The 12,498-nt window shown below is 42.5% G+C and overlaps 1 protein-coding gene across 1 annotated transcript in view; it reads left to right on the top strand.

Annotated features, from left to right (window-relative positions):
* Positions 1 to 12,498, top strand: part of LOC138265212 (IgGFc-binding protein-like) — a 224,947-nt gene that overhangs the window by 123,771 nt on the left and 88,678 nt on the right. Inside the window, exons 40-45 of the mRNA XM_069212764.1 lie at positions 2,235 to 2,506; positions 8,133 to 8,237; positions 8,826 to 8,924; positions 9,395 to 9,493; positions 9,890 to 10,131; positions 12,191 to 12,474. Coding sequence (XP_069068865.1) covers positions 2,235 to 2,506; positions 8,133 to 8,237; positions 8,826 to 8,924; positions 9,395 to 9,493; positions 9,890 to 10,131; positions 12,191 to 12,474 — 1,101 coding nt within the window. The remainder of the gene's footprint in view (positions 1 to 2,234; positions 2,507 to 8,132; positions 8,238 to 8,825; positions 8,925 to 9,394; positions 9,494 to 9,889; positions 10,132 to 12,190; positions 12,475 to 12,498) is intronic.

Here is a 12,498-nt window from a genome sequence, read left to right as displayed (position 1 = left end):
CTAGAGAGTTGTTTAGAACCGTTAACATTCTTACCACTCCCTTAGGCACTCCCAAAGTTGAAAACTCTCAAGACTTCTGTAATAAAGTAGCCAATTTTTTTTAATGTAAAGTTCTTGACATTTACTCTAGCTTTGGGTTGGACAAGAAACCAGCTAACTTGTCCCCCTGGCTAACTACGCATCTGCACCCAGGGGTGACAATGAATGGGGTGCCAGACAAGCCACTCTTACTTTCTAAGTTCAAGATGCCCTCCCATGAAGTTTTGTGTAAACTGCTTTTGGAAGGTAAATCGGGTTCCCCTATGGATCCTTGCCCCCCTGCTATCCTCCAATTAGCACCTGAACTAGTGGTTTCTATGCTTGCCCCTATTTTTCAGGAAGAGCTCGCAACGGGCCTATACCCCAGGGTATGGAAGGAAACCACTATTATTCCGTTAAAAAAGAAGGTAGCTGGCAAACCCGATGACCTGACGAACCTACGCCCAATAGCCCTTCTTCCTTATGCGGCCAAACTTTTAGAAAAACATCTTAATAAAGAATTGGTTGATTTCTTGTCAGTCTCTAAGGGCTTGGATAGCTCGCAACATGGCTTTCGGAGGTCCCATAGCACTGAATCAGCTCTCATTGCATCATCAGACACCATACGCAGACTGGTGGATAAGGGGCAGGGAGTTTTTCTGGTGCTATTGGACCTGTCGGCAGCTTTTGACACCATTGCTCCCCACACCCTGTTAGACCGTTTATATCAGGCAGGTATTAGAGACCAGGCTCTGAAATTGATCGAATCTTTTCTATCTGACAGGTGGGCCACAGTTAGCATTGGTGACTTTAGATCCCCTGCCTACCTCCTGCCGTGTGGGGTTCCGCAGGGCTCCTCATTAAGCCCGACACTATTTAACGTGTATGTAGCTCCGCTGGCAGATCTGGTCCGCTCTTTTGGCTTTATTCCTACCTCATATGCAGACGATACTCAAATTATTATCCCTATTGACAAAGATCTTGATGAAGTGGCCTGCCGCTTCAACGCCTGCATGACAGCAGTGAATCACTGGATGAAGACCAACTGGTTGAAACTCAACTGTGAAAAAACTGAGATTCTGTGTTTTGGTATTGGAAGGATATATTGGTCTTCTAGCTGGTGGCCTGAGGAATGTGGGACGCTTCCTGTTCCACGGTCTACCTCTATAAATTTAGGAATATTATTTGATGAGCAACTGTCATTTAAACCTCAAGTCAATCTGATAATTAAGACCTGTCTATGGACTATGAAGAAATTGAAAAAAATATTTCCTTTTATTCCTCTAACCTGCAGAACTACTGTCATTTTGGCTCTAGTCATTTCCAGATTGGACTATGGAAATGCGCTTTTACTCAATCTGGACAAAGAATCTCTGCACAAACTGCAGTTGATGCAGAATACTGCTGCTAGGCTACTATTAAATTTACCTCGCGGGGCCTCTGTTAGGAAGTGCCTTAAAGATTTACACTGGCTTCCGGTAATTCAGCGGCTTTCTTTCAAAGCTCTCTGTATCACCCACAAGGCTGTCCATGGGATTGGGCCTAAGGCTCTAACCACAAAGCTGCAATGGCACAGGCCTATGCGGCTGCTGCGCTCGGCCTATGCCTATCAAATCCAAACATCCCGCACTAAGAAAGTAAAGTGGGGAGACAGAGCATTCACCAATGCGGCGGCAAAAATCTGGAACTCTCTACCATTGAACATACGGCAAGAACATAACTATCTAACATTTAGGAAATTGGTCAAGACTTGGCTGTTTCCTCAATAAGCTCGGGAGTTTCTTGGTTAGTCTCCCCGCCTCACCCAGTTAGCGCTTCGATGCCCTTGGGCCGGAATGCGCTTTATAAATACTTAATACATACATAATACATACATATAACAATGACTATTTCGTACAGGCTCTAAAGGAACTCTGGCGTGAGAGGGGTGTTAGAATTGGGGAGGAGGAAGGGGAGTTGTGCTATCTACCCAAACAGCCCCTTAAAGACAACCTTAAATAATAGCCAATTCTGAAAATAAGCATCTCTTTAGAATCATAAAGTCTGTACAGCTTAATTCTGTACATTTCTCAATAAACCTTCTCTTAATCTGCCATGCTCATACAAATAAACTTTCCTCCATTTTAAAGAAAATATCTGCTCATATCAGGTTTTTTAGGCAAGACACTTTATATCAATGTTTTCAACTCATAACCAATCTATCATTGTCCTAACAGTTGTGACACAACTCCGCCTCCTCCTGTGATCTGCTCACCACCCTTGCAGCAAGAATCTGAAGGCCAGTGCAAGATCCTCACCACAGGAAGCGGCCCCTTTGCTGCCTGCCATCCACATATACCTCCTGAGACGTACTTTCAGAGCTGTGTCTACGACGTGTGCGCCAACGGAGGGAGCATAAACTGGCTATGCAGAGCACTGGAGTCCTACGCAGCAGCCTGCAAAGCAGTGGGTGTAGACCTAGGAGATTGGAAGAATGATACCATCTGTGGTGAGTGCCAGTGATCTGTTAGCTTAATTAATAATGCATGCACCTATTTGGAGAGGAATCTGTTGAAGAGAACAAACTTTCAGGGTAGCTCAGCTTCAACTTCTCATTGGTTATTGCTTTTCTCTTAAACATAATAAGTTAAAGTATCCTTAGTCATGAGGCATTCTTTCAAAGAAGTAAAAAAATGACTACACAAAAATGTCCCCAGGCAGCACCTTTTGAAAGTTGTGTCCTTATTTAAAATTATGGTCTTTGCTCTAGTACCCTGGGAGTATTTTAGGTGGAAAGGACACCTGAAAGAGTTCAACATTTGAAATGGAGTGAAGTGATCCAATTGCACTTTTTCTTAAGTACTGAATTACACATATCTGTACATTCAGTAGATTGCAAATGATAAACTGAAGTCATATATTGTTGCACCAATATTATTGTCAATTTCCATGTTTGTTTATCTAATGCCATACAGTTTATTGATAGCCGTAAAATAATAATTTCTAATCATACTAACCTTTGTACCTTTAGTTAGTAAACACATTTCTGATTCCAGTTGCCTTCTCTGTTGATTCTTGTTTCAGAAGGTTCTAAATAGTTAGTTGTGGACTCATTTAATGCATTATCTTAATCTTAGCTTCGGGGGGGGGGCATAAAAGCCCTGAGAGACGGGTTGTGTCATACTTGCATCTCTGGACTTCAGTGGCATGACAGGATTTTATTACGTGTTTATAGGTTCCGCCAGATACAGAAGAAAAAGGGTCAAATCCCCCTGATGTGACTAATGAGCAACTGGCTGTGCGTTTATTTGGCATTTTGGAACAACATTTTAATATGTAAAAAAGTAATCTTAAGACCTGTAACTCAGTGATTATATAATACTGTAGCACAAACGCGCCCTTAAGTTTAGGAATGTAATTAATAAATCTGCCGGATTTTTCAGATGATTTATGTGTTGGGCTAACCTTAACTTTTCATATGAATATGAATTAAATGTCCACACAACGTTTGGAAGATGGCTTATAGGAGCACCTGGAATGCAAAGCTCAGCTACAGTAACAAATTTAAGAAACTTCACAACATTGCCTGCAGACAGCATATTTTAAGGCCACTCTAGTCATGACTGAAATCATTTTGCAACTTGCGTTACTGCTCTGAGACACTAAGACAGATTCATAACTCTTAATCAAAGCATAAAATGATACTTCTAAACAATTTATGTGATTCAAGGTATGGATTCATAAAGTGAAAGATAGACACAGAGGCGGTCATTCTGACCCTGGCGGTCAAAGACCGCCAGGGCGGAGGACCGCGGGAGCACCGCCGACAGGCCAGCGGTGCTCCAATGGGGATTCCGACCGTGGCGGTAAAGCCGCGGTTGGACCGGCAACACTGGCGGGCTCCCGCCAGTGTACCGCCGCCCCATTGAATCCTCCAAGGCGGCGCAGCTTGCTGCGCCGCCGAGGGGATTCCGACCCCCCCTACCGCCATCCAGATCCCGGCGGTCCGACCGCCGGGATCCGGATGGCGGTAGGGGGGGTCGCGGGGCCCCTGGGGGCCCCTGCAGTGCCCATGCCACTGGCATGGGCATTGCAGGGGCCCCCGTAAGAGGGCCCCTAAATGTATTTCACTGTCTGCTGCGCAGACAGGGAAATACGCGACGGGTGCAACTGCACCCGTCGCACAGCTTCCACTCCGCCGGCTCGATTCCGAGCCGGCTTCATCGTGGAAGCCTCTTTCCCGCTGGGCTGGCGGGCGGCCTGAAGGCGACCGCCCGCCAGCCCAGCGGGAAAGTCAGAATTACCGCCGCGGTCTTTCGACCGCGGAACGGTAACCTGACGGCGGGACTTTGGCGGGCGGCCTCCGCCGCCCGCCAAGGTCAGAATGAGGGCCAGAGTGATGTGCCTGTCGTTTACATGAGTTTACATTGGCTCTACGGCAGTATTGTGCCCATCTGGGTCAGGGATTATGACACTGAAGTTAATAAACTTGGTATCAGTCATTTATTTTAATCCTTCCACGTTGCTTCCAGAAAATGGATCTTTTGTAAACATCACAGACATCTGCTTTTCTTTAAAACAATATCACAACTTTATAAACTTGATCTTGAGGAACTCCTCTGAAGAGGAATAATAATTATCTTCCAGTGCATCTGCAGTGTCAGTGATATAGACACAAAAGGTGGCTTTACCCTAGTGTGGTCCAGACTCCATCTCGCCTCCTGAGAGTGCACTCCATCCTGCTCCACACGACGCCTCTCCTCCTGTAGCCCCCTCCTAGTTCAGCTCTTTCTCACCTTGACCTGGAGTCTTTGCTGCTTAGCTTGTCTATGAGTCTTCCGTTCTGACAAAAAGCAGAGCCTGTGTAGGAATGTCGCCAAATCCCATCTATGGCGCCGGTAGAAGCCCTTCCCTGCCAATCAATGATGTAATTACAATCTGTGTCATCACAGGTGCCATCAGATATAATAGGATTGTAATACGGCAGACAAGGTAGTCGGCACATCTGTGATGGAGTAGCCCATCCGCCAAGCCCTAAATCAGGCAATAATATTTTCTTTTAAATATTGAGCATTAAATAAAAATGCTAGTCAGGTTGGATTTCTTGCTAGTGGTTTGTACATCCAAATCATAATTTTAAAATAATGAATAACTGAGTACACACTTATTTGCAAGAATTGCAGTGGTCACCTTTCGTTTGTTCAGCTCTTCTCCAGTCAATGCTGCATTGTGATTTTACAAGCATTACGTAAACATGGCCGAGTAGAACCTCACGCCTCTTCCGCAAGCACAAGTATGGACCATCTTACCTCACGCCTCTTCCGCAAGCACAAGTATGGACCATCTTACCTCACCCCTCTCCCGCAAGCACAAGTATGGACCATCTTTCCTCACGCCTCTCCCGCAAGCACAAGCATGGACCATCTTACCAATTCTGGGAGCCAAGTTATGTCCCATGACACTCCCTGGCCTTATGTCATTTTAGGGATGTAACAGTCTCAGGGACTGTCAGGAATATTTATTTTTGTTGTGAGTGCTGTCAATCTGTTGTCATAAATGTGCATTCGATAATCCTCACTGTAATTGCTAAAATATTTATTTTATGCCAGTTGTAGTGCAGAATAAATGAAAAAAGCGATAGAAATCAATAGACAGCCTAAGCATGAAATGGACATATTATGAGACTGTTACATATTAACTACGATGCATTTTTAAGAATGCTTGCACACCTAATCGCAAAGCGTCCAAAGTATTGCCATAAAGCGGATCTGTTTTTCAACAGAATCAACATACATTTGTGACCATACGTCACTTATGTGTGTTGAGTTGGCCAGTGCTGAGCCCGGTCTGTATGAGAAGAAGCCTCCGGTGGCCTGGGATGGCTCTCCTTGGATCCTCTCTCCTGTGCTGTGTGAAACTCTCTAAAGTGAGGCTGTGACCAGCTTCCTATAGCGTTCCAAGTGCTATGAAGCAAGGAAGTAGCCAGAAAATCAAAATACCCCCACGTTGAACCAAATTACTTATGGCACTAAGCAAACAAAGCAAGTCACCACAATCCTTCCCAAAAGACTTCTATTGTCTCTTTCATCCAAGCATCTATCCACTCATCCATTCATCTTTCTATCCACATGTTATAGTCCACCATTTCACCTTTACATTCTGTCATCCATTCATTCTTTCATCCATCATTCAGTCTCTCACCAGCCCACCCGTCGTCCCATCTATATCCTTCAACTATCCATCTCTCATCCACCCTTTCACTCTTCCATCCTTCCTTTCAATCTTTCACCCACCCATCCATCCACTCAACCACCCATACATTTACCTTTTCACTCACCCATCCACACTTCCATTCATCTGTCCATCCATTCACCCTCCCTTTCAATTATCCATCCATTCTTTTACTCACCATTCCATCCAGCCTTTCATCCATCCATCCACCCTCCCTTTCCCTCATCCATTCATTCTGCCACTTATCCATCCATGAATCCATGTGTCCATCCTTCTATCCACTCTTTCGCTCATCCATCCTTTCTCCCTTCCATCCATCCATTCTCTCATCTGTTCATCCACTATTTCACTCCATCAATCTGTCTATCTTCTCTTTCTCTCATCCGTCCACCCATCATCCATCCATCCATCCTTCCTTCTTCCCTTTCACTCATCCATCAATTATTTCTCAAGTCCATCCATGCACCCACCACTCAATCCATCCATTCACTCTCCCTTTCACTCCTCCAAACATTCTTTCAATCGTCCATACTTACATATATCCTTCCATTCATTCATCTATCTACCCTTCCATCGTTTCACTCACCCAACACAACCACATTTTTACTCACATCACTCAGAGAAGATAGCGTCTACACTTGAGGGTTCTGACACCCAATCATCCATCCTTTTGCTCATCCATCTATCCACCCCTTTACTTCATCCATCCACCCATACTGTTACTCCACCCATCCATCCATCCATCCACATTTCACTCACTTATGCATCCATACTTTCTGTCATCATCCATTCTCTCTTTCAGTCATCCATCTATCCTTTCATCCATCCTTCCACTCTCCTTTTCATTCATCCATCCATTCTTTCACCTATCTATTCATCCACCCATCCAGCCACCCTGTTTTACAGTCATCCATCAATTCTTTCACTCATCCATCTTTTCACTCATTCATGTATCCATTTAACTTTCTACCCTTTAACTCACTCATCCACCACCCTTTCACTCTCACAACCATCCATCCATGCGTTCAGTCATTCCTGCACCCATACACAAATTCACGTTATTTATGAGATTTTGTCTGCTGACTTGCAGGTAGACGAGGCCCATCAAGAACTCTACCCCCTCTGTAGCTGCTAAAGTGGGGGTTCATAACACCCCGACATAAAGTGGGAAAAATAACTTGGGAATTCTCTCACACTCATGTGAAAATCTAAATCTATTCTACTTTCTCCTAAGCACTACAAACTACTTCTCTTTTAAATCACGGTTGGCTTTTACCCTATCAGCATATGTTGATAAACTGACACACCATTTCACATATCAACAAAAGAAATAAATATATGAAGTAGCTATAAAAAAAAGTGTGTACCGATTAAGGCATTGTTTTTAAAATAGAACCAAAACTCTATCTCTGAACTCTTAATACGTTGTTGTTAGCAGTGGGTGGTTGTCAAATATCTTGGGAGCTCTGTTGTAGATGAATGCAAATGAAGTAGAGTAAAGGGAATTAGTGACAAAGGATTACATAAAATAAGGCACAAAGACAAAATGATTAAATTCAAGGGGGTGCTCTTTACAAAGGCCTATAGACACTGCAAACAGCTTTTATGTGGTACATTGTAAATGTAGTTTGTTGTATGTTTGATATTTATATCAATTAAATATAAAAAACAGATGTGTGATTATGAAAGATGATGGTCTTCCACATGCACTTTTGCGGTTGGTAAAGTACTCAACAAACTAAAAAGACCCCATCAAATAGAGACACGAGTGGTCCTTTCCATCCAATGAAAAGAGATCCTGTGAAGCACTCATGAAAAAGAGGCAAATAATGCCATATCGAATGTGGTGTCATATGTGCAGTGAATCATAAGTGCACAGGAACTGACATGATTTTGTTTTATAGGTGGAAATATTTCTACCACAACCACCCCAATCACAGCCGCCCCCACCACCACAACCAGCACTGACAGCAGGACAACAATAACCACAATTCCACTCACAGAATCAGGTAAATATAGGACATCAAGCCCACCCCCTGACAAGAGTAATTGCATCTCTCTTCAGTGTCTCTCAAGGCTGAATCTATTGTGTTCTTTAGCAACTGAACATTTTGTAGGAAGGAAGGACGTTGTCAAATACATGGGTTGAGTTTACACTTAATGTCAACATTTTTGTAAAAATACAGGTAGCAGCACAGAAGATTTATTGTATTATTTGAAAAATGCATTACATGGGAGTACATTAAATAATGTATAATATATGACTCAATTATTCTAGTTTCTTTTTTCAGGTTTTTTCTAACATTAGACTCAGCATGTCATTTAAAAAAGTATTATTATTCCAGATAACATTCACTGTTTCAATTGTTGGCCATAGTGAACAATTCTGCCTTTTGTCATATGAATTTCCACTCACATTTGAGCATCAAGCCTTAAATATATTTGTACATTTTGTTTTCTGTTACCAACACCTTACACTAACAAGTAAACTGTGTTCTTGTGTCAATTGGATCTTCAGCATCTTGAAGGACTAGTTCCGCGACTGTACATTACTGATTCTTGCATCAGCGTTAAATGAATCTATGCTTCACTTGCAGAGCGACCTCCAACTGGTGCCCCCATAATATCCACGCTGCGCCCCACAAGCCCAACCAGCTTCACACCTTCAATTTCCACCACCACACCTCCAAGTTCAGGTAAACATCCTTCACCTTAGGTTATCCTTTTCATGAATACTTAAATATAACTTTGTGTCTAACTACTCACTTTTAATAATTGTACTATATGAAAAATGTATCACATGGGAGTACATTAAATAATGTATAATATATAACTCAGTTATTCTAGTTTCTTTTTACAGGTTTTTTCTAACATTAGACTCAGCATGTCATTTAAAAAAGTATTATTATTCCAGATAACATTCACTGTTTCAATTGTTGGCCATAGTGAACAATTCGGCCTTTTGTCATATGAATTTCCACTCACATTTGAGCATCAAGCCTTAAATATATTGGTACATTTTATTTTCCGTTACCAACATCTTACACTAACAAGTAAACTGTGTTCTTGTGTCAATTGGATCTTCAGCATCTTGAAGGATGAGTTCCATGACTGTACATTACTGATTCTTGCATCAGCGTTAAATGAAACTATGCTTCACTTGCAGAGCGACCTCCAACTGGTGCCCCCATAATATCCACTCTGCGCCCCACAAGCCCAACCAGCTTGACACCTTCAATTTCCACCACCACACCTCCAAGTTCAGGTAAACATCCTTCACCTTAGTTTATCCTTTTCATGAATACTTAAATATAACTTTGTGTCTTCCCTGCATTGCCTTGTGGGTGGATTCTATTGAGGTCAATATTTAACGAGTCCTGGGCTTTTTTTGACAATTCATTGGTTTCAGGTGTAGCTAGATAACCCTGCAGCAATGATAGAACCATATGATCTAGTGATGAAAATTAGGAAACCTTACTCTTCATTCAACTACCATGGACGTAATCAGGAGATCGCTGTGAATAGTGTGAAAAGTATTGATTTTGGTTAAGTAAATGTTAAAATTGCATTATTCTGTCTCTTAGGTACTCCATTTTTTCACGTTGCTTCACTGGTACTTAATTAAAGAATAATTAATGTGCTTATTGTTTTCTTCCTATAGATTCCTGTGCGGTGGAAGGGGACCCTCATTACTACACCTTTGATAAACAGGCTCACCATTTCATGGGTATCTGCACCTACACCTTATCGAAATTGTGTGACGGTAACAGCTCCCTCCCGCACTTCAATGTTGAAGCAGCCAATGAGCACAGAGACGGGAACACGCGGGTGTCATATATTAAATACGTCAACGTGGATGTGTACGGATACAGGATTACCCTGGAGAAGGAAAGAGGTGCAAAGGTAAGGTTTGATCAAATACTAGCATTTGAGTTTTGGCTAGTGGTGGGCGAAAAATTCCACGCTGCCGGCAGAGTTCAAAGAGTTTTGCCCACTTTGTGGGGAGTTCAGTTAAGTTGGCAAGTGAGAGAAATCACTATGTTGGTGAGCGAGATTTCTGAATGCGGGCCATTGCAGTAGGTTGTGATCGCACACATTGAGAAAGCTGCTGCTCGAGTTGAAGAAGCTGCCACACGAGTAGAAAATCTACTCGAGTGGACGAAAGAAGTTAGTCCCCAATGGCGCTCCATGTGATGCCATTCGTGCTGATTTTCCAATGCAGGAAGAACTCCTTGTGCTGAAAATCAACACAAACACCTCATCTTACCCAAATTCTGCTGCTTGCGGAACCACATGTAGCATGGCAGAGCTTCTTTGGCACTTTGCAGAGTTCTGCATAGCAGACCTCCGCGAACTCCACCCAGCCCTAGTTTTGGCATCTAACTACTGATTATGCCAAAAGTCACTACATCTGATGTCATTGTAACTCTAATGATAATGATACAACATATCACATAGAAAATTTACTTTGGCATTCTACTTTGTATAACTCTCTGTTGGTTGCTGTTGCTGCAATGAAAGAAAAACTGTTTTCCAAACACCGTAGGTGATAGGGCTTTGGCAATTTTAGAAACAAACTTTCTTCTCTTCAATAGACCCATGTACGACTCACAAATAGGCTTCCGAAACCACAAGAAAGTGACAAATTTGAAGAACATACTCAGATGAAAATAGGAGTACTTTCTTTATTTAAAAAGCAAATAGTTACAAGGATGAGCATATAGTGATGCATAGCTGCATTTAGCCAGCTGCAAGTGTGGCGTGTGTGCTACTGGTGTCTGAACCAGTGACTTCCTCCTAACAATCACATTCAATGATCTCCTAACTGAAGACTACGGGCGTTGTTTAGAACTTGGTGGGTGGAATACTCTGTGACGGAAATCCCATCCACCATAATACGATCCCCATAGGCTATAATAGGATGGTAATATGGCCGGTGGGATATCCATCACGTTTGTGATGGAGAATTCCATCTGCCAAGTTCTAAATCTGGCTCTATGTCTACAATGTGTGATCACCAGCGAGTGTGACATCAGTATGTCTTTACCACTTGTCAGTGCTCCAGTATCCGCATTGCTGAAGAGTGTGGTTGCTGGTTTGTGCCTTGTCAGCAGGAGCACAGCCATAATGAGCCAATAAGGAGAATGGTTGTGTTATCTGTAAAATAAGGTTTATATCCCACCAGACTTGACACAGTAAAAAGGGGTTTAGAATTCCAGAATGTATAAAAAGGAGTGTACAGGTTAAAAAATTATCTTGTCCACTCTCCACACAGCAGAATAAATAACCTTGTGAAAAGTCCACTCATGCATCCATGATGAGGGAGAATTTGATTAAATCTATATATATTTTTTAAAAGCCAGAATATATTAATTTATTTTATCATTATTTCCTATAAGGTTTAATTCTAGGTCAATGCCTTTAAATTGGGTGTTGCAGTGTCTGTAATAGCTATGTGTTATGCTAGAGTTCTAGTAGATTTACAACTGCTTTGGCCCCTTTTGGTGGTAGTAACTTAACAAGTGCAATGTGTGGATAGAAAGGGCTTACTTTTTGTTGGTGGTTGCATGCTCTCCTCTAAACCCCTCCCTAACCATCCAATGATACCTTATTACTCCTCCCTAATCCCTTCCTGTTTAGTTCTAACTGTTCACCATTTCTCAGTCACTCCGCCATCCCTCCAGCTTTTACTACTAATACGTATATCGACATGCATGAAAAATGGATAGGAGAGGTGGAGACGTGGAACTCTGCATTATGGTCAGTGAATAGCATTTTGAGAAGTGCACCTGTAGTATCACTACACATGCTACAGAATGCGCTTTGTGAGTAGTTCTCGTAGTGTTTTGAATCCATATTAGTAGGGACAATTTATGTCATCCCTGTGCTGGCACATGTTTCTGATTCACCTGCATTTAAACATAGTTACATTTGTTTAACTGTTTTAAAATGCTTATTTCAGGTCAATGGTGCAACAGTGAAATTTCCCACAATAGTGTCTCCAAACCTGCAAGTCTCGCTCAGTGGACAGTACGCTGTCGTCACTACTGACTTTGGTCTAACTGTGAGGTTCGATGGCGTTCACAGAGTGGAGGTGACCCTTCTCAGCTCATATAAGGAGAAGGTTTGCGGCATGTGTGGTAACTACAACGGCGACCCCTTGGATGACTTCATGAACCCCGATGGAGGTCTGGAGGCAGATTCCACCAGTCTGGGTCAGAGCTGGCAGGTGGACAATGACACCAGGTTGGTATTTGTGTAGATGAATTA

This window comes from Pleurodeles waltl, chromosome 11, assembly GCF_031143425.1.
Source record: "Pleurodeles waltl isolate 20211129_DDA chromosome 11, aPleWal1.hap1.20221129, whole genome shotgun sequence".
NCBI lineage: Eukaryota > Metazoa > Chordata > Amphibia > Caudata > Salamandridae > Pleurodeles > Pleurodeles waltl.
Note: the sequence above shows the minus strand (reverse complement) of the source record. Positions and strands in the feature narration are given on the sequence as shown.